This window comes from Artibeus jamaicensis, unplaced genomic scaffold (genome assembly GCF_021234435.1).
Source record: "Artibeus jamaicensis isolate MK-2021 breed Jamaican fruit bat unplaced genomic scaffold, CSHL_Jam_final scaffold_1964, whole genome shotgun sequence".
Lineage (NCBI taxonomy): Eukaryota > Metazoa > Chordata > Mammalia > Chiroptera > Phyllostomidae > Artibeus > Artibeus jamaicensis.
Genome location: NW_026522030.1, coordinates 10,528,281 through 10,548,594, shown reverse-complemented (window position 1 = coordinate 10,548,594; position 20,314 = coordinate 10,528,281). Strand labels below are relative to the sequence as shown.

At 46.1% G+C, this 20,314-nt stretch overlaps 1 protein-coding gene across 4 annotated transcripts in view; it reads right to left on the bottom strand.

Annotated features, from left to right (window-relative positions):
• Positions 1 to 20,314, bottom strand: part of EPB41L4B (erythrocyte membrane protein band 4.1 like 4B) — a 117,496-nt gene that overhangs the window by 17,085 nt on the left and 80,097 nt on the right. For 3 of the 4 annotated variants that reach the window (XM_053656135.1, XM_053656138.1, XM_053656137.1), the window contains exons 16-21: positions 19,383 to 19,609; positions 17,191 to 17,309; positions 10,093 to 10,218; positions 9,007 to 9,074; positions 6,095 to 6,193; positions 950 to 1,145 (exon numbers count right to left, since the gene is read on the bottom strand). In XM_053656135.1, the coding sequence (XP_053512110.1) occupies positions 950 to 1,145; positions 6,095 to 6,193; positions 9,007 to 9,074; positions 10,093 to 10,218; positions 17,191 to 17,309; positions 19,383 to 19,609 (835 nt within the window). The remainder of the gene's footprint in view (positions 1 to 949; positions 1,146 to 6,094; positions 6,194 to 9,006; positions 9,075 to 10,092; positions 10,219 to 17,190; positions 17,310 to 19,382; positions 19,610 to 20,314) is intronic. The other variant, XM_053656136.1, reaches the window with a different exon arrangement.

Genomic DNA, 20,314 nt, shown 5'->3' with positions numbered 1-20,314 from the left:
TCACTCAGCGGAAACCAAGAGAAATGGCTTTTGTTTGAGGCCTTTGTCATAGTCCATTCATGTTGCTGGGAATTTCCTGCAATTCCAAACAACCGAATAGAATACTGTTTCCCATTGTCACACTATGCACACAGGCTCTCCAACACGAGGACTGGGATGGGCTGCTTCTGCATTTTACTCCTCCAAGTGTCCCGTTACAGGAGGAGACCCACTCTCACGTTCTGTCTTTCCCATGATCGGTCTGTGTAGTGATGACATTCTGAAACCAAAATCGCCCTCAAAAATCTCTTTAATTTCCCTTAAAGTACAGTATGCATGGTTTCATATTACGCTGCTTGTCTCTCAGAAATGCTTAGCCTGTTTTCCAGAGACAGTTACAGCAAAAACATGCTTTGGTGGCTGTTACGTTCTTTTAGAAGCTCAAGTCTCCTGCAAGGGTTGATTATGCAAAATTTAAATACACGATGGAATACTATGCAGCAGAAAGAAAGAAGGAGCTCCTACCCTTCACGATAGCATGGATGGAACTGGAGAGCATTATGCTAAGTGAAACAAGCCAGGCAGTGAGGGGCAAATGCCATATGATCTCACCTGTAAGTGGAACCTAATCAACAAAACAAACAAGCAAGCAAAACAGAACATGGAAATGAATTACAAACTGACAGTGACCAGAGGGGAGGAGGGAGGGGATAATGGGGAGAGAAGGGGGAGGGAAGGAGCATGCTCGTCAAGGAGCATGTGTGAAGGCTGATGGACATGGACAACGGCAGAGGGGAGGATTGAATGTGGGAGGTGGGGGTGGGAAGGGCAGGGGAGAGTAATGATGGGGACGACTGTAATTGCACAGCAATAAAAATTTTTTTTTTAAATGCACACGGATGCCACACACTTAATTTCTACTCAACTCCCAGCAAGTGCAGCCACTCCTCAGGGCTTTTCTTCCCCATACCTTGGCCCCTGGGGACAGCTGGCTCTTGCCTTCTGAATCCTGAGGCGAGCTGAGTTTGTGGACCTTGGGGGACGCCAGTGGAGCTGAGACTTGTGTGGTGGCAGTCGTGGTGGTGGTGGCGGTTGGTGTGGTGGTCACGGGCACGCCTACTGCCTCGGCCAGCTCTGGAGGGAGGTCGTCTTCATCACTGCGGTTACTAAAAGCACATGCAGCTCTGCTCATTACAATAATAAGCAGGCTGTGGGGAGTGGGTGGGGGGCGCGGGGGCCGGGACAGCCAGGGCAGGGGTGGGGGGCTCCCCCAAACAGAGGTCTACCAGTGGTCCCGCTTACAAGACCCAATCCAGTGACAGTTTTGCCAAAGCAAACTGGGGCTGGATTTTCTGCCACTTGCCAAGGGAGTAAAAGAATTTTTTTTTTTTTTAACGAAAGGATACACAGACCAATATTATTTTATCCATCTGCAAGTGTGCAACTCAGTAGCATAGATACATTCACAGTGTTGTGTGATCGTCACCATGTGTGGGCCCAAAACCTTTTCGTCATCCCCAGCGGTAACCGCACCCACTGAACAACAGCCCTCCATTGCTCCCTGCGCAGCCCGTGGCGACATCTGTTCTGCTTCCTGTCTGGGTGAAGTGGGCGACTCTAGGTACCTTAGAGAAGTGAAATCGTCCATCTGTCCTTCTGGTGGTGGCTTATTTGACGCGCCAATGTTGTCAAGGGCCACCCGTGTTGTAGCAACATGACACAATTCACTCTTTTTATGGCTGAGGAAGATTCCATTGCACAGAGAGGTGGCCCTTTGTCCGCCCACCTGTTAGTGGGTGGCCGGGGTTGTGTCCGCATTTTGGCTATTATGAAGAGTGTTGCTATGAACGTTGGTGCACAGGTATCTGGTCCAGTCCCTGCTTTTGATTCTTTTGGACTGAAATTCCCCATAGGAGTGGAACTGCTGGGTCATACAGTAGTTCTATGTGTAACTTTATGAGGAACCAGCAAACAAAGGGATATTATTATTATTATTATTATTATTTTAAATATTTTATTTATTTATTTTTAGAGAGGGGAAGGGAAGGAGAAAGAGTAGGAGAGAAACATCAGTGTGTGGTTGCCTCCCATGCGTCCCCTACCGGGACCTGGCCTGCAACCCAGGCATGTGCCCTGACTGGGAATTAAAACAGCGACCCTTTGCTTCACAGGCCCACGCTCAACCCACTGAGCTACACCAGCCAGGGAGAAGGGATATTATTTTAAGCAGCCTCCCATTGGGGAGTACGTGCCAGGCTTGTTGGAACCTACTGCTCTGAGTAAAGGATTAAAAGCCCTTTTGTGGCCTAACAGCTAGTGTCCCTTTGGTGTGATACACTGGTCACAGTGTGGGGAGGAGTTGGGCACCTCTGTTTTGGGGCCAAGTAGCTCTGGTCTTAGAATCTCCCTGATGAAATGGGATGACACAGGCAGAAAAGGGACACTAGAGGGGAAGTCCCCATGAAGGTCAGGAAAGTCTGAGCTGGCACCCTGGCTCATCTCCAAGGCTTGGACTTGCCTTAGAGATGCAAGGGGGAGGTTTGACCTCCCGAAGGCTACGTCCTTCTGATTTGATCGCCCGGGCACAGGACCAGAGTAGCAGCATCAATGCCCCATTTTTAGTATGCCCGGCACTTTCTCAGATGTATAGAAATTCATGCAAGTCTCCAGGCCCTAATGCCAGCAGACTGCTGCCCGAGCAGTAAGTAGCTAACTCAGCAGGCCTGGTGCGCAAAACAAACGCTGCACATTCCAGATGAAGCACTGGTCACGGACAGCTCCAGGCTGGGGCCTCGGGGCCCTTGGACTATCCTCCCTTGGACTATCCGGCCCTATACTCCTACCACAGATAAGAGTTTCTGTGCGTCCCTGAGAGCTTGAGCCATGCCCGAGAGTCCATGCTAGCAACATGATTTATGGCGAACGCCTGTTTTTGTATGAACGCCCGGGGCTTTGGGTCACACTGTGTTAGCTTTATCTCTAGGGGTGGGCAGAGACTGAGTCACTATGGTTGGTCACATGAGTGTTCCATGCCTGCATGACTGACCCCCTCCCCCCGTAAAAGCTCTGGATGCCGAGTCTGGAGTGAGCTGCTCTGGTTGGCAATGCTTCCTGCATGTTGTCACGTGTTGTTGCTGGGAGAATTAAGCACTGCCCATGCGGCCCCTCCAGGAGAGGACAATGGGCAGCTTGGGCCTGGTCTTCCTGGACTGCTCCCTGTGTGCCTTTCCCCTTTGCTCTCTTGGGCTTCATCCTTTCACTCTGATGTACCCTAACTGACAGTAGAACAGCTTTTCCGAATTCTGTGAGTCCTCTAGTGAATTGTTAAATGTGAGAGTCATCTCAGGGACCCTGACACACTTCCCCTAAGGGTTTCCATGTGGCACATCTGGGGCCACCCTGGCACAAGGGTCGTATTTCAGAATCGCAGCTGAACGAAAGAGTGGAGATGAAAGATCTGTGGCCAGTGGGCACCAGTGTGGCCTGTGTGGGGTCCCGCATGGTGGCCTCACCACAGTGCTGGGCCTCGTGGAAACATGTGGCCACAGTACACAGTGGCAGTGTGGGTGGGACAGCCTGAGGGGGGCCCTGGGGCTCTGAGGTCATTCTGTGAATGGAGAAGCCTCAAGAGGAGGACTTAGGACTTGATTATGAAAAAGGAGGACAGGGAGGGTTTGAACAGTTAAGTGGAAAAATCAATAAGATGTCATGAACTGGGATTCATGCTGACGAACGAAATCAGGTCAGCTACGTGAATAGCCCGTTTAATTTTCACAACATGCTGTATTGCGGTTTCCACTTTGCAGATGGTATTCAGCGGCTGATTGTGAAATTACTCGACCAAGGTCACACAGCTAGTTAAGTGGGAGGGGGGACTAAACTTTCTTTTTACCTCATTAAAAAAAATTGTAACCTGAAAAGCATAGTTATTATTTAGTTTTATGTAAAAAAAACCATTAAAAAAAACAGGTCATCTTTCACAGAAGAAAGTCCACTGATACTTGTCTAAAATTTAAAAAGACTCCAAAATTGTATTTTTGAAAAATAACCTTTTGTCTTAACTTAGATCTTATGACAAAGAAACATATATCTAAAGTTCACCAGGTCTTTCAACTTTACCTCAGCTTTGAGATAAATTCATGTTAAATTCATGAAACAACACTTCAATAAGTGAAAGTTTATGCGTGGCACTATCATTTTTTTCAGAATGATTTCTTTCTATTTTAAAAGTATATATGCATAGAAAACTGTCTAAAGTAAGTCATCAAATGGGAACATTGCTGATTTTTGATGGCGTGATAGTAGGGAATTGGTTACTTCTCTCTTTGGACTTTTCTGTCTTGTTTGAATATTTTTGGGCTTTTACACTATGTACTATTTATGTTTACATAAATAGTAAAGCTATATTTCTGGAAAGTAAAGCAGCTCATCATCTTCTGAACACACTAGGTTTTACAACGGGTTTTCTTAAAGGAGGCAATTTGGTAAGTTGGTTAAATTTTCTTCCCTTCTAGGCCATGTATTAGTTATTGTTTCCAACATGATTACATATCCTGAATGGCAGATAGTAAGTAACACTTTGAATTTCAAACTGTAAAAGGAAAGGCAAAGCCTGCCAGCTTTACCCTTGGGGGAGCAGGATTTTCAAGGTTTAATTTGTCCCTCAGAGATCATTACAGCTGTTAATTATTTGAATCTTACTTGTTTGGGCTTTCTTAGGAAAGAGAGCTGCTTACACTGCCTAGGAGTTTCTACCGAAGTTAATGAGGTGGGTGTGTCTGCCCTTAAGAGCCCCTCAGAGGTGGATCCAGGAGTCACGTTCTCTGTCCTACACTTTGCATACTGGGAACCCTTAAACTTGACCTTTTCTCAGAAGCTTGCGGGTCCTTGAGAAGAAAGGAAGTGGAACTACTTTATCCTATGGCCATGTCGCCGGCTGGGGGCTTTGCCCACATTGGCTCAGGTCAACAAAATTCCGCAGAGGTAGGAAACACGTCACCCCACTTTCCAGATGAGGAAAGAGAAGTTTGTGGACTGATTTTCCCAAGAGCTTCCAGCCATAAACTGGCCAGGGCTCCATCTCACACCAAAGTCCCACAAGCTTTGCATTGCACCCAAAGATCCTTCTGGAGCTCACTGACCAATCTGCACCCAGACACGATGTGATGGCCAAGGTCAAGAAGTAAAACATGCCATGGTGATCAGTACTGCTACTATTACAAGTACCACTGCCACCACTGCTAAAGAAGATAGCATTTACCTATCTTTTTTGGATGATGAATATTTGCAATCTGTCTTTTTTTTTTTTTTACTCTCAAAGTCATTTTGTTCTTTCCCCATGGTACCTAGAATAGCCCAGTGCAAAGGGTAGGTAGCCTAGAAACTTTTGTTCAGCTGAACAGAAGTGGACAGGCCTTGGTGGTTCTGGGCCACTTGGCTCCTCCCACAGGTCTCGTACTGTTCAGTGAGTAGACGAGAAGGCAGCTTCTGATGACTCCCCATGATACAAACCCCTGGTATCCATATCCCTGTGGAAGTCCCTCCCCTTGAGAGTGGGCTGTCCCTAGTGAGATGCTGCTGATGAATAAGGATGGGATGTCATTTCTGTGGTCAGGTGACAGGAGACTGTGACTCTGACTTGCTGGCACTCTCTCTGTGCTTTCTCTCATGGAGAAAGCCAGAGAGGCCCTCAGTCCAACTGCCCTCGAGGAGCCAAATCCTGTCCCAAACCATATGAATGAGTCTTCGGAGGAGACTGCAGCCCTGGCCAAGACCTTGACTGCAGCCTTGTGAGAGACCTTGACACAGACAGCCCAGCTAAGCCATGCCTGGACTCCCAACCCACAGAAACGGTGAGATAATAACTGGGGGTTGTTTTCATTAAGCCACAAAGTTTTGTAGTAATTTGTCCACAGCGTTTCATGATGACTGTGGGTGCCAACTATGCAGTGTTTTCAGGGAGAAAGGCCTGGTCTTGTTATGACCTAAACTGGAAACAAACTGCCTTTTGGGGATGGCTCTTTGGGCATGATGTGAAGTGCTCACAAGCATTCATAACGGAACGTTGAGCATCACCTTCGTCCTTATCATGGAAAAACCTGCAGTAAGAACTCACAAACTGTATTGTCTCGTTAACTTCCTCACTCGGGGAGGCTTGATTTCCGGCTTTTCCACTGCTGGTTGGGTCGTTTCCACACGTATAGGAATAGGGCTTCTGGAGACATAACAAAAAAACAGAGCGGCGTGGTTGACAGAGAATGGGGGGCTAGGGGGCGTGCGTGAAAAAGGCGACAGGGATTGTAAAATAAGTCACAGGGATGCAATGTACATCATCAGTAACACGGTCAATAACAGCATCACAACTCTGCACAGATGGTTACTGGACCTAGCATGGCCATCACTTCATATGGCATGTAAATGTCAAATCACTATGTCGTACACCTGAAACTAACATCGTATTGTATGTGAACTACCCTTTTAAAATAAATAAATAAATAAATAAATAAATAAATAAATAAATAAAGTAAAACAAAACGACCCCAACAAAAACGTTTGTGGCACTGTTTTGGCTGTAAGGGGACTGCTTTCTCAGTTAATTTATACCTTGATAAAAATGATAGTCAAGGTACCCATTTTTTTCTCCTCTCCACCCTACTAATTAAATACAATTAAAAAAAAAGTCAAGGAAATCCAAAAACAAAACCCAAAGTCACAAGAAAGAAAATATAGCAAGCAGGAACTCAATGCTATTGAGATATCCAACAAAATTTTCCTGCCAAAAACACCCATCTCCAATATCAGGGTTTGATTCATTCCCAGGCCTTACTACTAAAATGAGAAAAGATGTATTTGTGGATAACCAATTTTTTGCTTCCAAGTAATCTTGTAGTCATCTTATTTTAAACACATTCTCAGAGATATATCTATATCTATATTTATCTATACCTATATCTATAACCATAGAGTAGTTAATGTGGAAAATGCATGATCAGAAGGCCTTTAAGACTTGCTCTAAAACATTTTATTCCAGTGCATATGTGAAAATGTGAAACAGTAAATAGCACTTTCAGATTTCCTCAAGAAAAAATGCCAGATAAGCAATGGGCCCTACTAAACACGCTGATTTTAAGGAAAAGCTCTCACACAGTTTTGTAGTGATCATGACTGCTTTCATTTCAAAAATAAGACATTACCTCCTGAGACCAAAGGACATCAGAATAAGCTGAGGTCCTCAGCAAGGGACCTCTGGCAAGTTAATGCTACCGTGTCCATTTTCTCTTCTACTCAGGGCCTAACAGGGTGATAGGTATGTGCCCTGTGCTCTGTACATGTTTGTTGAATAAACACATGAATGAGCAAATAAGGGATTAGAGTCAGAATATTCTGGGTTTATGATTTCTTCAAGATGGAACCCCTGACTCAACTGAATATAGTCTTGGCAGAATTCAGAGTCTACCAAGGGAGCCCGCAACTTTGCTTGTGTGGAATGGCTAGCATCTGGAAAGCTTCATGGAGAAGTCTATACTCACCCAGATGGGGGCAAGACTTCCCAGGTGGGAGACAGAGTGGAGACCTGGACTTCCTGACGGGTGACGTCTCAGTGGAAGGGCAGGGGCTTAAGAAGAGGGAGATCCAGGGCCAGGTCCTGAGGGACCTCAGACTGAGGGGTTTACACTGAAGGCAGTGGCAGTCACTAAAGGTTCCAGGCAAAGGAGTGGCAAGGTCAGACTTGCATTTTAGAAAGGCCCTGAGAGCAACCAAGAGGACGCTGGTGAAGGAGGGCAGCTGGAGGAATCTGAGAAGACTTCAGCAGTAGTTATCCAGGATGAGAAACGGTGAGGGCTCGACGTCATTGTTAGGTCATGGTTATGAAGAGGAGAGGGTGGACGTGGGAGATAATATGAAAGCCCAGCTGGCAGAATTTGATGACCAATTGGATGAGAGGGGCAGGTTAGGAGAAAGTCAAAGACTCCCAGGTGTCAGGTCTGGATAACAGATAGGTAACAATGCTATTAACCAACACTGGAAAATAGGTGGAGAGATAGTAGGATAGAGTGGGAAGAGATGAATTAAGGTTTTGAAAAGTCCAGGAGGAAGCAGGGTGTATGTCTTTGGAGTAAGAAAAATGTATACCAAGAATAACTGGGCATTATAAGAGGACATGGAGAAGTATTGATTATTTTTAGTATCAAGTATAAGAATTTCCCACAGCAGAGTTTCCTAGATCCCCTCGGTGCTTATTGAAACTCCAGTTCCTATTCCCCCCCACTGCCCCCAACCAAAGGATCTGAAAGGTCTGGAAAAGGACCCAAGAACCTTTGTTTGTTTGAGAGTCTCTGCTTTTAACAGGAGACTGAAGCAGTCATCCCTGGACCCATTTCGGGAAACTATGACAGGAAGACCACGCCAGCGTTAGTAGGCCACCCAGGTGTCGGGGGGCCACCTTGATCTACAGGTGGTTACTCACTTGGGTTGAGTAGGGAAGAGTGTCTGCTTTCTATGAGCTCAGGAGAGAAAGGTTTTCCTCTGGGTAGGTGGTGGTCAGGAAGCGTGGGAGAACATTTGTGGTTCCAGTATTGTCAAGGAGCTCAGCATGAGGAGCGCACCAATGGACCAGGGGAGCAATAATGAACCAAGCGGGGAGAGCAAGCAGAAACCAGGTCAAAAACGGCCTCCCATGCCCTACTAAGGAGTTTGGATTGCATCCTGCTTTGGATTGAGAGCACAGGGGAGTCTCTAAAGGACTGCAGCAGGGTGGAGTAACAAGGTCAGGTCTATACATTTGAAAAGCAACTCGAAGTGATTTCTTTGTAGTACAGCAATATCAAAACTGAGAAAAGGCATTTTTGAAGCTTACAGGAGATTGTGGAAGCCAGTTTTTTTTTTCTACCTCTCCAGGGTCCCATTCTCCTCGTTTTCTTCTTCTTCTCTGATTTTTATTAGCAAAACCCTCATGCATAATGTTTCGAGGATCATGTTGATGATACAGAGAATATGGTTTCCCCATTCAAACAAGAAGCCACTGACCTTACATTCCCGTCCTGAAGACTCGATTTCTTATTGATATTTACAAACGTTGATTCCTCCTTTCCAGCCTGTGAAAGAAAAGAGGCAGGTTTGTCAAAACTAAATATCTTGGCATGCAAAACTGTTCTCAAGTCTCCTGCATTCAAAAGATTATAGACATGTGAAGGTGGATAAAGGAGGTAGTTATCAAGCACTCAGTCAATAACAAATATTCTCAGGTCTTTATGTAAGTTAACAAAAAAATGTTTTCTTGAGTCATTCCCCATCACGGGGATTAATACTTCATCATTCCAAAGCAATCACTGCTCGCCTTCATACTTTCATTGAGCACCTGGTATGTGCCAGCTCACGCTTGAATGAGAAGAGGATGCTGTGGGAAAAGCCAAACCCACAGTCCAACCCCCCACCTCGCCTATTACATCTGGAATAATAACCAGCTCTCACACAGCCCTTACAGCCTATAAAGGGTTTCAGAATCGGTCCTTTCACATAAGTGCACCACCCTGGGAGGAACTGTGTCATACGATGTTGATAGAAGCCTGTCCTCCTCCTTCCGGTGAGTCCCACAAAGAATGGCGGGGGGGGGGGGGAAAGGACACCCACTCGGCCAGCTGGGCCAGCTGAGCACACACTGGGAGACAATGGGAGACACAGCCCTCACACCCATGGCGACATACAGAGCTGGCCCCTTCTCTGCCCGATTAAAAACTGCACACCAGTTAATAACCTTTTATATTAAAATCTCTCTTGCCCTGGCTGGTGTAGCTCAGTGGATTGAGCTCAGGCTACGAACCAAAGGTTTGCCAGTTTGATTCCCAGTCAGGGCACATGCCTGGGTGGTGAGCCAGGTCCCCAGTGGGGGCACCATGAGAGGCAATCACACACTGATGTTTCTCTCCCTCTCTTTCTCCCTGCCTTCTCCTCTTTCTAAAAATAAATACACACAATCTTAAAATAAAATATCTCTTCACGTAACAGGTGTGGTTCCTGCCTCCTGGCCGGACCTTGCCCAACATCCTAGACTTCTCTACGTCCTGGAGGAAACCCTGCTGGGTGAAGTCAAAGGAACGAGTGTGGTCCACACACCTGGGCACTCCCGCGGGAAGCGCTCTCCAGCTGGGCTTTCAAAATGTTACACTTCACGTGATCGGCCACGGGTGAAGGCAAGAGTGGGGTCTGAAGAGTCTTCTCAGAAACTTTCTTTTCTTCAGCCTAAACGCAACAGATTGGAAGCAAAGAAAAAGAAAAGCATATACATTAACCTTTCCTATTAATCATAACTGCAAGTAACACAGACTTAAGCATATAGACAGGTCTCTCACCACATCCTTGTATTAGCATCGGCACTTTTACTATGTGCAAAGGATTCATGAGCACCTCCCTTCATTCTTGTGTGAAGTAGGGAGAGGATACTTTAGGGAGCCCCTGAGCCAGAAGATGGGGTGAAGGTTCAAAGAGAAGAGGCTCACGCAGAGTTGTGTGGCTACGTTCAGAGGCAGATCCAGGGCCCAAGCTTCAGTTTTCCGTACCCTGGTGCAGTGCTATCCCCACCGTAACTGCTACCTCGAACTATGAAGATTCAGTTCTGTGACTTGTTGGGTCAAGAGAAAGAGTACAAAATATTCATTGGAGTATTTACAGTAAATCTTGATGAAAAATGAGATTCTCAGTGAGAAATTTGTATCTATGCTGCCTCACTGTCCCAGACTTCCCCAGTTTACGATTTTTGCCATACGATCCAGTTAAGGTGGATTGCCCTGCAGCTACCTATTTTAAGTGTGCCCTGAGCAATAATATCGGAAATCAGAGGCTGGTGACTATTATTTGTATTATTATATACATTATGATAGGTACATAACTATTAAAAATACTCATCTGTGTCTATAACCCGAAATCATCTTGGATGGCACTCATATCACACTCAGGGAAATAATGGCTTATTGTTAACCTGCCTACTGTGGTCATTGCTTATTCCACGGGCACACAGTGTGCGCTCAGTAAACAGCCAATGCAGATGATAATGATACATAGTTATCACTAGAGAGATGTATTTTGTTTATCTATGTATTTATGCATTTATTTATTTAAATCCTTACCTGAGGACATGCTTATTGATTTTAGAGAGGGAAGAAGGGAAGGAGAGAGAGAGAGAGAAAAACATAAATTGGTGGCCCCCAAATGTGCCCTGGTTGGGGATTGAACTACATCGTAGGTATGTGCCCTGACCAGGGCAGGGGCAGGGGAGGCAAAGACAAACTCTCAGCCTTTTGGGACGTGGAACGATGCTCCAGTCAACAGAGTCACGTGGCCAGGGCTAGAAGACGTGCATTTAATATGAAAGACACAAGGCAATACGATTGCTAAAAGTCAGTTTCGTGCTATCAGGACTAAATGCAGTATATCAGCCACAATGTACCAGGGCAAGAACAGAAATGATCTACAGGCCCTCAAATTCTGCAGGTTCCCAAATTAATCTCATGCACTCACTCAAAAGCCCTACAGAGCACACCGCTCTCTATCGCAGGAGCATTATGAAAGCCCAGGAGGAATTATCAGGCAATTGGTTGGTTGACATCATTCAATAAAGAAAAGAGGGCATAGAATACAGCAGGGGTGTCAAACTCATTTTCACCGGGGGCCACATCATCCTCACCGTTGCCTTCAAAGGGCTGAATGTAATTTTAGGATTGTATAAATGTAACTACTCCTTAACAGTTAAGCAAGAGCTTGGCACTGTCACCGGGTAGAAACAAGATGCCGGGCCAAATGAAACATGGTAAAGGGCTGGACTCAGCCCACGGGCCTTGTGTCTGCCACCTGTGGGTTAGAGACTCAGCAGACCCTTCAAATGCACAGAGGGGCATCTGGTCAACTAAGGCAGAACTCAGCAATTGCATGTAACAGCAAGATCAGCAGAGACAGAAGACCTGGATTTGAATCTCAGCTCTTTCCCAGACTAGCACGATAAAAAACAAGGTGATGATGACAAAGAGAACAATAATGCTAGTAGCTCATAATTGTGACCCCTTATTATGGGCAAGACACTGACCTAGCATCTCCTTTGTACTGCATTCGGTTCAGAGGGAGATACCATCACTGTTCCCATTTTATGGATGAGAAGAACAAAGCACAGAGATAGTAAGTCACTTGCCCAAGGTCACATTGGAAGTTCAAAGAAGAGCTGAGATTCACGCCCAGGACTGGGCGAGTCTGAAGCTGGAGCCCTGACCATGCAGCTGCACTGGCTCCCCTCAACCTTGCTGAGTCTCAGTTTCTTTCTGCACAAGACTGTGATGATGATCAAATGAGAAAGTAAGATATGAATGATGCTTTCATGTTAGATTCTTTGGTGAGGAAAGATTATATGTAACTGAGAAAGAACATCAGACATGAGGACACGAATGATCTTAAGCCATCGAGTTGGGTGTGAAGAAAACTGACTCACTGGACTGGAATCATTATCTTAGGAGATTTAGAAGTTTCCAAAGGGAAATAAGAAACTTACTTATTTTGAAAGATGAGGTTTATAGTACAGGTTTAGGATAATTTGCCTTGTTTTTCTAAATCCTCTTAGATTAATTGTTTACTACCAGAATGGGTGTTTTCCCCAGTGTCTGAAGAATTAATTTTAAGATCGGATATACTTTGGTGAATGATATGCTGGAATGTAAAAATTAAATGCTTTGCAAAGCCCATTTGAGGTTTTTGACCTGAATTCCTAAGGGAATCCAGTTATACTCACAGTCATGACCAAAGACCTGCTTTTAAAAAACTAAATGCTGTTAAATTAAGAAAAGACTGATAGTTCAATTGATTTCCCCCTTGAATTTAGTAACTTTAAACTGCTTTTTAGACATAAAATTCAAGCTGGCTTGCTCCTGTTTGATCTGGACAAAGGGAGACCTCCTGTTTAGCTCTCTGATTTGACTCGGGTGGAAGTCAATCTAAATTTTGGAAAATGTGAGTATCATGTGAGTGTGTTTGCATAAAAGGCATCCTCAGGGGCGAGAACCGTCTACATGACAAGGAGACCCCCATTCTGGCCTGGAGGATGGCTCTGAGAATGCTGAGCTTTCTGTTGCAGGGCCACAGTCTGTTTTACGTTCAGTTTGAATTGTGAAAAGATGCTTTCTTGTTCCACATGGAAATACAGATTTTAAAACATACTGAGGCTTATCACTGGAAATGGTCCAGTGATTATTTGGGGATGGTGCATGGGGACAGAGAAATGATCAAATGCATTTTTAAATTGTTGATACAAATTGTTTACACATTTGAACTCTGATGAGATTTAAATCCTTGTGATAATTTTGGGTACTGCTTTGGAACTGGGAAATGAAGATGTCTTCTCACTATTAAATCAAGAATAGGTACTTAAGACTTCCGCTAAGATGGAGGCATAGGTGGAAGCCCTGCGTCTTCTCACACAACCAAGTTTAAAAACAACAAAGTTTTAGCAACAAAAATGCAGCCAAACCACAGAAAATTGAACTACACAGAAGTCTGACAACAACGAACCCTTCAGCCAAACCAGTAAGAGGGGCAGAGCCAGCAGCAGAGCGGGGTTGGGCAGAAAAGATCCACCGGACCAACACGGGCACAGCAGCCATGGGCGGGTCCCAGGTGTGGAGAAGCGGGGAGAACCACTAAGGGCGCAAGGCGGTGGACCCACTGAGGGCTGATCGCAGTCACACATTCGAGCGCAGATAAACCGGTGAAGGAGCGAGTAGTGGGACCACACAGGCCCCAGCAGCAGGAAGCGGCAGAAGAAATCGCCATTGTCGCTCTCTGACCCTGCCTCCACCTACAGCATCACAAAACAGCGACCTGGGTGGCCCTGTCCTTGTGAACATCTAAGGCTCTGCTCCTTATATGTAACAGGCACAAACAGATCAAAACATGGCTCAAGAAGAACTCAGAGCCCCAGAGCCAATAAATCTAAGCAATGAAGAAACAGCCAAACTTTCAGATGCACAGTTCAAAACATTGGTGATCAGGATGCTCACAGAACTGGTTGATTTTAGTCACAAATTAGAGGAACATATGAAGGCTAAACTAATTGAAATGAAGGGAAATGCACAGGAAACCAATAGTAATGGAAAGGAAACTGGGACTCAAATCAAGGGAGTGGACTAGAAGGAGGAAAAAAAGGACCCAACAGAAAAGGATGAAGAAACAAGAATTCAGAAAAATGAGGAGGGACTTAGAAACCTTCAGGACATCTTTAAACGTTCCAACATCAGAATTATAGGGGTACCAGAAGGGGAAGAGGAACAGCCACAAGTGGAACACTTATCTGAACAAATAATAAAGGAGAACTTCCCCAGTCTGGCAAAGGAAATAGACTTCCAGGAAATCCAGGAAGCTCAGAGTCCCAAAGAAGTTGGACCCAAGGAGGAACACACCAAGGCACATCATCATTACATTAGCCAAGATTAAAATGAAGGAGAGAATTCTAGAAGCAGCAAGAGATAAGGGGACAGTCACCTACAAAGGAGTTCCCATCAGACTGTCAGCTGATTTCTCAAAAGAGACCTTACAGTCAAGAAGGGGCTGGAAAGAGGTATTCCAAGTCATGAAATCCAAAGACCTACAACCAAGATTGCTCTATCCAGCAAAGCTTTCATTTAGAATGGAAGGACAGATAAAGTGCTTCTCAGATAAGATCAAATTCAAGGAGTTCATCATCACCAAGCCCTTATTATATGAAATGTTAAAGGAACTTACCTAAGAAAAATAAGATAAAAAATATGAACAGTGAAAGGACAGCAAACTCACAGTTATTAACAACCACACCTGAAACAAAAGCAAACTAAGAGGACAGCTAGATCAGGAGCAGAACCATAGAAATGAAGATCACCTGGAGGGTTAGCAACAGGGGAGTGGGAGGAGGAGAAGGGGGGGAGAAGGTACAGAAAATAAGTAGCATAGATGGTAGGTAGAAAATAGATGGGGGGGCAAGAATAGTATGGGAAATATAGAATCTAAAGAACTTGAGACACGTGGTCATAAACTAAAGGGGGGGATGATGGGGGAGTGGGTATGCAGGGTGGAGGGGAATGAAGGGGGGAATGGGACAACTGTAATGGCATAATTAATAAAATATATTTAAAAAATTAAAAAAGAAAGAAAGAAAAAAAATAGGTACTTAAAAGAATCAGTAGATTCTTCATTCGTGAGGCTGGAAAAAACCCTTAAGGGTCATCGAAGACACTGGTCCCAATTGTGGTATCATGATCAGTAAGGAAGTCTGTTCCAAGGAATGTTTTATTAATGATAAAAAATTACAGTGTGAAGTAATATACTTTGCAGGGCCAGTAGTATATCTGTGCAAGGCCAAAGTCAAGGTTATCCCATATCACTCTAGCCTAGTACTTGCTTACTGATACATTTCTTCAAGTGGAAGAGAAAAGAGGAACATTATAGTTTAAGCTCCAGGGAGATGCTTAATAACTCACAGCTGTCTCAGCTTCGCCTCAGCCCAGAGCAAGCCACTGTTGTCCACATCCCACCAATACTCATGGCGACTGCAAATCACATACAGCTTCTGATTCTCTGGTATTAGATGCTATACTTCCTCACCAAATGTGCTTGGATTCTGTCAAACTCTGGGTAAACCTCGGTTAAAATGTTGACTGTGTTTATTGCATTAGAAGAGTGGAAAGAGATGGAGAAAGACAAGTCTAGGAGGGCACATGATGTGCTGGGTTGACTCTCCAGTGCCTGGTACGGGCCTGCTCAACAAAAAGTTGTTGATTGAATGAGTAAGTGCCATTCTGCAGGGGGAATTCTTTCCAGCTGGCCCTCAGGGAGGGGAGAAAAGACCCTTCCTTTCTATAAAAGAAAAGTAGGCGAGGGGGGCTTTGAAGTTGGGGTCCCATTAAGGATCGAAAGGACTTTCGGCAGGGGAGAGGAGTGCAAGGGAGTGAGGGTCTTCCGAGAAGCTCTGGAAGTCTGCTGCGGACTAGAGGGTGGGCTAGGGTGGAGGAACGGCCCTAGTGGGAGGTATGACACTCCCACGGTTCCCAGCAAAGGAAAGGAGGAGAAGTTGATAAGGCCAGATCCTCCCAATTCTTCCTATTCCCTCTTGTAAAGAGCAAAGCTAAGCATTAGAGCAGAAGAAATGACTGGGGAGTGAAAAAGGCTGTTCCTTTGGGGACTTTAAAAGTTAAAATATGTTCACAACAGCGGCTCTCAAACAGGGGCAATTTTGCCTTTTCAGGGTCATTTGGCACTGTCTGGAGACACTTTAGTTTTTACACTTGGATAGGGGTGGTATTGGCATCTGGTAGGGTCAAGGTCAGGGATGCTGCAAACATCCTACAATATACAGGACAGCCCCCCCACAACAAAGAATTAGCAGCCCCAAATGTCACCAGCACTGAAACTGAGAAACCTGGAGGAGAAAACAAAGACCACGGTGGAGAACAAAGGGCACAGGCACAGGCGTCAGGGCTGCCCAGATTCAGTCCCCACTGTGTCACCTGGAGAAAGCAATTTCCCTTCCTCTGGTCTACTGTTGAGAAGGTTGAACTAAATGACTGGCCAAATCCAGCACCAACGTTCTGCAGTTCTAAGATAAAACTTGACTTTTATGAGGCTCTCCATTTGGATGAGAACAGATCTAGCCAACAGAGAGCCTGGCTCTGCCCTGCACCTCCCTCCCTCCTTCCACCCTCTCCTTCCTTCCATCAGCAAATAGTTACTGAATACCAGTCAGAGAGAGACAGGAAGTGCTGCGGACTGAACTGTGCCCACCCCACAAAAACTCCTATGTAGAAGCCCTGACCCCCAAGGTAATGAATGGTAGGTAGAGATGAGGCCTTTGGGGAGCAATTACACTTAGATGAGGTCATGAGGTGGGGACCTCATGATGGGATGAGTGGCTTTGTAAAAAGAGGAAGAGAGAAAGAGTATTCTGTCCTGGAAAGTGGGGACACAGCAAGAAGGTAGCCCTCTGCAAACCAGGAAGTAAGCCCTCACCAGGGAACCAAACCAGCTAGCACCTTGATCTTGGACTTCCCAGCCTCCAGAACTAAGTCACATTGGGCAGAAACATCAGAAAGGATTGAGTAGAAACCCCTCCAAGACCAAGGCACAGGGTTAGGAGGCAGGCCAGGGTAATACTCAGCAGTCTGCAGTGAGCCCAGGCCACGCTCATCGCCCAGCTCCGGCCCACAGCACCTTATTTATGTTGATGTGCAGAGCAGGCCAGGGTCCAGCGGCCTTCACAGTCTCCAGTTCCAGCTTCTTTAGATGGGTGGCTGTCTCACTGAACAGGGCAGGTGCTCCCGGAGTCAGTTCTGCAAGAGACAAGGGGGATGAATAAGGAAAGGTCGAAAGGCCCGAGGGATATAGGTGGTAAATGACGCTTGTCAGAGGCTGGCCGCCAGCACATTTTCTGCTTGCCTCCTTCCCTGGCAGCTTGAATCTCTTGAGTACACACTAGCGGGTGTGCCTAACTCCCTCCCAGATGAGCTGGGTGGGTGGCCTTGGGTGAATCACTCTACTTCTCTGAGCTGCTGAGCCGTGTTTAATTGAAAATAAAATTATTTACCTTGCAGCATTGTTGTGAATAAAAAAACAAGGTCCTTCATGTACAACTGCTTTATTAATGGTAAAGCGTGATGCAAATTGGAAAGATTAGTGTTCAGGCTAACAGGCCTATGAATGTGCCCTTGAAAACGAAGGTGTAATTCCAAAGTGAAATTCATTTTGATTTCCATTTCTGTGCTGCTTTGGATTCGTTCACCACCACTCCTCCCACTAGCTAGTCTTTACCCACTAAGACGTTAAATATTCAACACTCATTATATACTAAAACTTGTGCCAAGAATCGTTTGCAATTGGGATCTGGGGAGCTGGAATGAAGAGGTGAATGAGAGACACATGTGCAGATCACGCCAAAGAAGAGTGACAAAGGCTTATCTAGTTGCTATGGGAGTGAGAGGGAAGGTACTCTAAAGCTGGGAATCGGAGACAGATGTTAGAGCCCCTTTCGCTGACAACACCCGAGCTGGTTCCTGAAGGATGTGTAGGGGTTTGCTAGGGTGGAGAAGTGTATTTCAGGTGGTGGGAACAGCAGGTGTAAAGAACAGAGCTGGGACACAGCACAGTGTTTGGTGAGAGGCGTAGTTCCCCGCGGCTGGAGCATAGTGAGGAGTCGGGGGAAGACTGGAGGCCTTGGCAGGGGCCAGGCTGTGAAGGTCTGTGTGGCTGTGCTTGGAAGTGTGGGCTTTATCCCAGGACAGCAAAGAACTGTAGGAGGGTCTCAAGGCATCTGGTCAGAGCTCCCTGGTGAGAGCTCTCGCGCTGGTAGCTATGATTCGGAGACTACGCTGGAGGCGCCCTTTGGGGGCTGGTGCAGTTACCCAGCTACCAACAGATCAGCCACAGGCTGGGGCAAGGGCAGTGTGACTAGTGATGGGGGCGGGCAGAGATCTGATTCTTCGTCACCAAGGGGACAACGAGGTCCCATTTCCAGCTCGGCCACTCCAGAATTGTTTCCTGTGGTCAGAGGAAGAAGGCACAAAGGCTCTTTCTTTTCACCAGCTCACAGACTCGTGAAATGTCAGCGCTGGAAGGTTCCTTGGCCATCCATCTGGACACCCTCTACCTGACTTCCCAGATGAGAACACTGAGGATCCAAGAAGGGCATTTGACTCAACAGTGAGGATAAGAATCTCGGCCTCTTGGCTCCTGCCTCCACCTCAGTGCCTTTTCAAAGCACATATGATAAAGGATCAGTTCTTCCCAGCCCGGCTGTCACAGACCAAGTCTTGGGTGAAATAGAAAAAAAAGCGAATTTCTAGAAAAATAAAATACAGACACACACACAACATCCAAGCCTACTTTGTTTTAGTTTTAACAGATATCGCTAAGGATGTTTCTAATTGCTTTGTCGGCATCTCTGTAACCTCTCTCGCGGGGACCTGTCACTACACTTGGGGTCCACTTGAGGTCACCTTGCTCTCAGAAGAGGGATGTCGGACAGGGGATAGAGTGGGTTCTCCTGAAAGCAGGAAAGCAGAGATTCTGGCCACCTCACTCCCCTCCTTCTGTCGCCCATCGCTCTGAGCCAGTGCGGGGTCTGCTAAGGAATGAGGAGGTGGGGAGAGGACTGCCACCTCGCAATGAAATCAGAGTTTACTGGTAAATCGGGCTCCCTAAGTTGTTCCTACCTAAGTGCTCAAGGCTTTTGTCTGCTCCTGCCCAGACCTGGGAACCCAGCAGTGCCATAACCAACGGCCTGTGTGGCACTTGAACTGTCTGTCCTGTGCTGCACTTGAAGCGTCTGTCTGGAGAATGTAGGGATGTCTGCCATGCCCTGTAGCTTCCCTTGCCCTACCCTCCCTGGGCTCCTGAGCTCTACTCACTTGTAAGCGATTTAGTGCTGGAGTTTGGGGACCTCAAAGGCCCCTCCTTGTTCTCCAGGGTCAGCGAGAGGCCATAGTTGGGGTGATGCTGGTGCTGGTGCTGGTGGTGATGGTGGTGGTGGTGGTGCCTTCCCGAAGCTTTGGTAGTGAATGGCGTGCCCCCGTTCTCCTCGATGCTGAAAGGCAGCCGGTCTGAGCTGCTGAGCCCTGGGGAAGGGAGCGGGTAGCTGTGGAGGGCGTCAAAGTCAGGATTTAGAAGAGCAAAAGGCCTTGATATTCCTGTGCGTACTTTAAAAGATGTTCTCAGAGCATGAAAAACTGAGAGAAATCGGTTCAGCAAATAGATCCACGGGGTTAATGGTAGAACAAGATGGAAGGGTAGCATTGCACTCAAAGGAAAGGCAGAAAGTGGAAATTTATATACATCAGAGACCTTCAGCCTTAAAGCATTCTTAACTTTGAAATTAAATAACTTCTGTTAAAAAAGACGTTCTCTAAACAGGAAGGAGGAAATGAAAAGCAATAATAAAAATAATTTGTTAACCATCCTGTGACAAGATCATAATGAACCGGAAGTCTTAGAGTTACTTCCCCTTCCACGCCATCAGCTCCCCCACGCAGAAAGCCCCTGTTCATGCCACTGCTGGGACACCTTTGAATTCCAATTATTCCTCTCATTTATTTTTTAAACCAATACTGCCTTATTTGAAGTTCACGTCACCTCCCGCTTTGACGCCTCAGACAGATTCCTAACAGCTCTCCCTGCTCTGCGCTGTTAGCCCACCTTCCATGCACGAGTAACCAGAGTGGTTCTGTGTTCTAGAGCATTCCATTCTGATCCTGTTTGTGGCACTTCTCACTCCAGGTGCTTGCACACCTGTCCATTACTAGCATTGAGTATGGACACACCTGTCCATACTCAAGCATTTAAG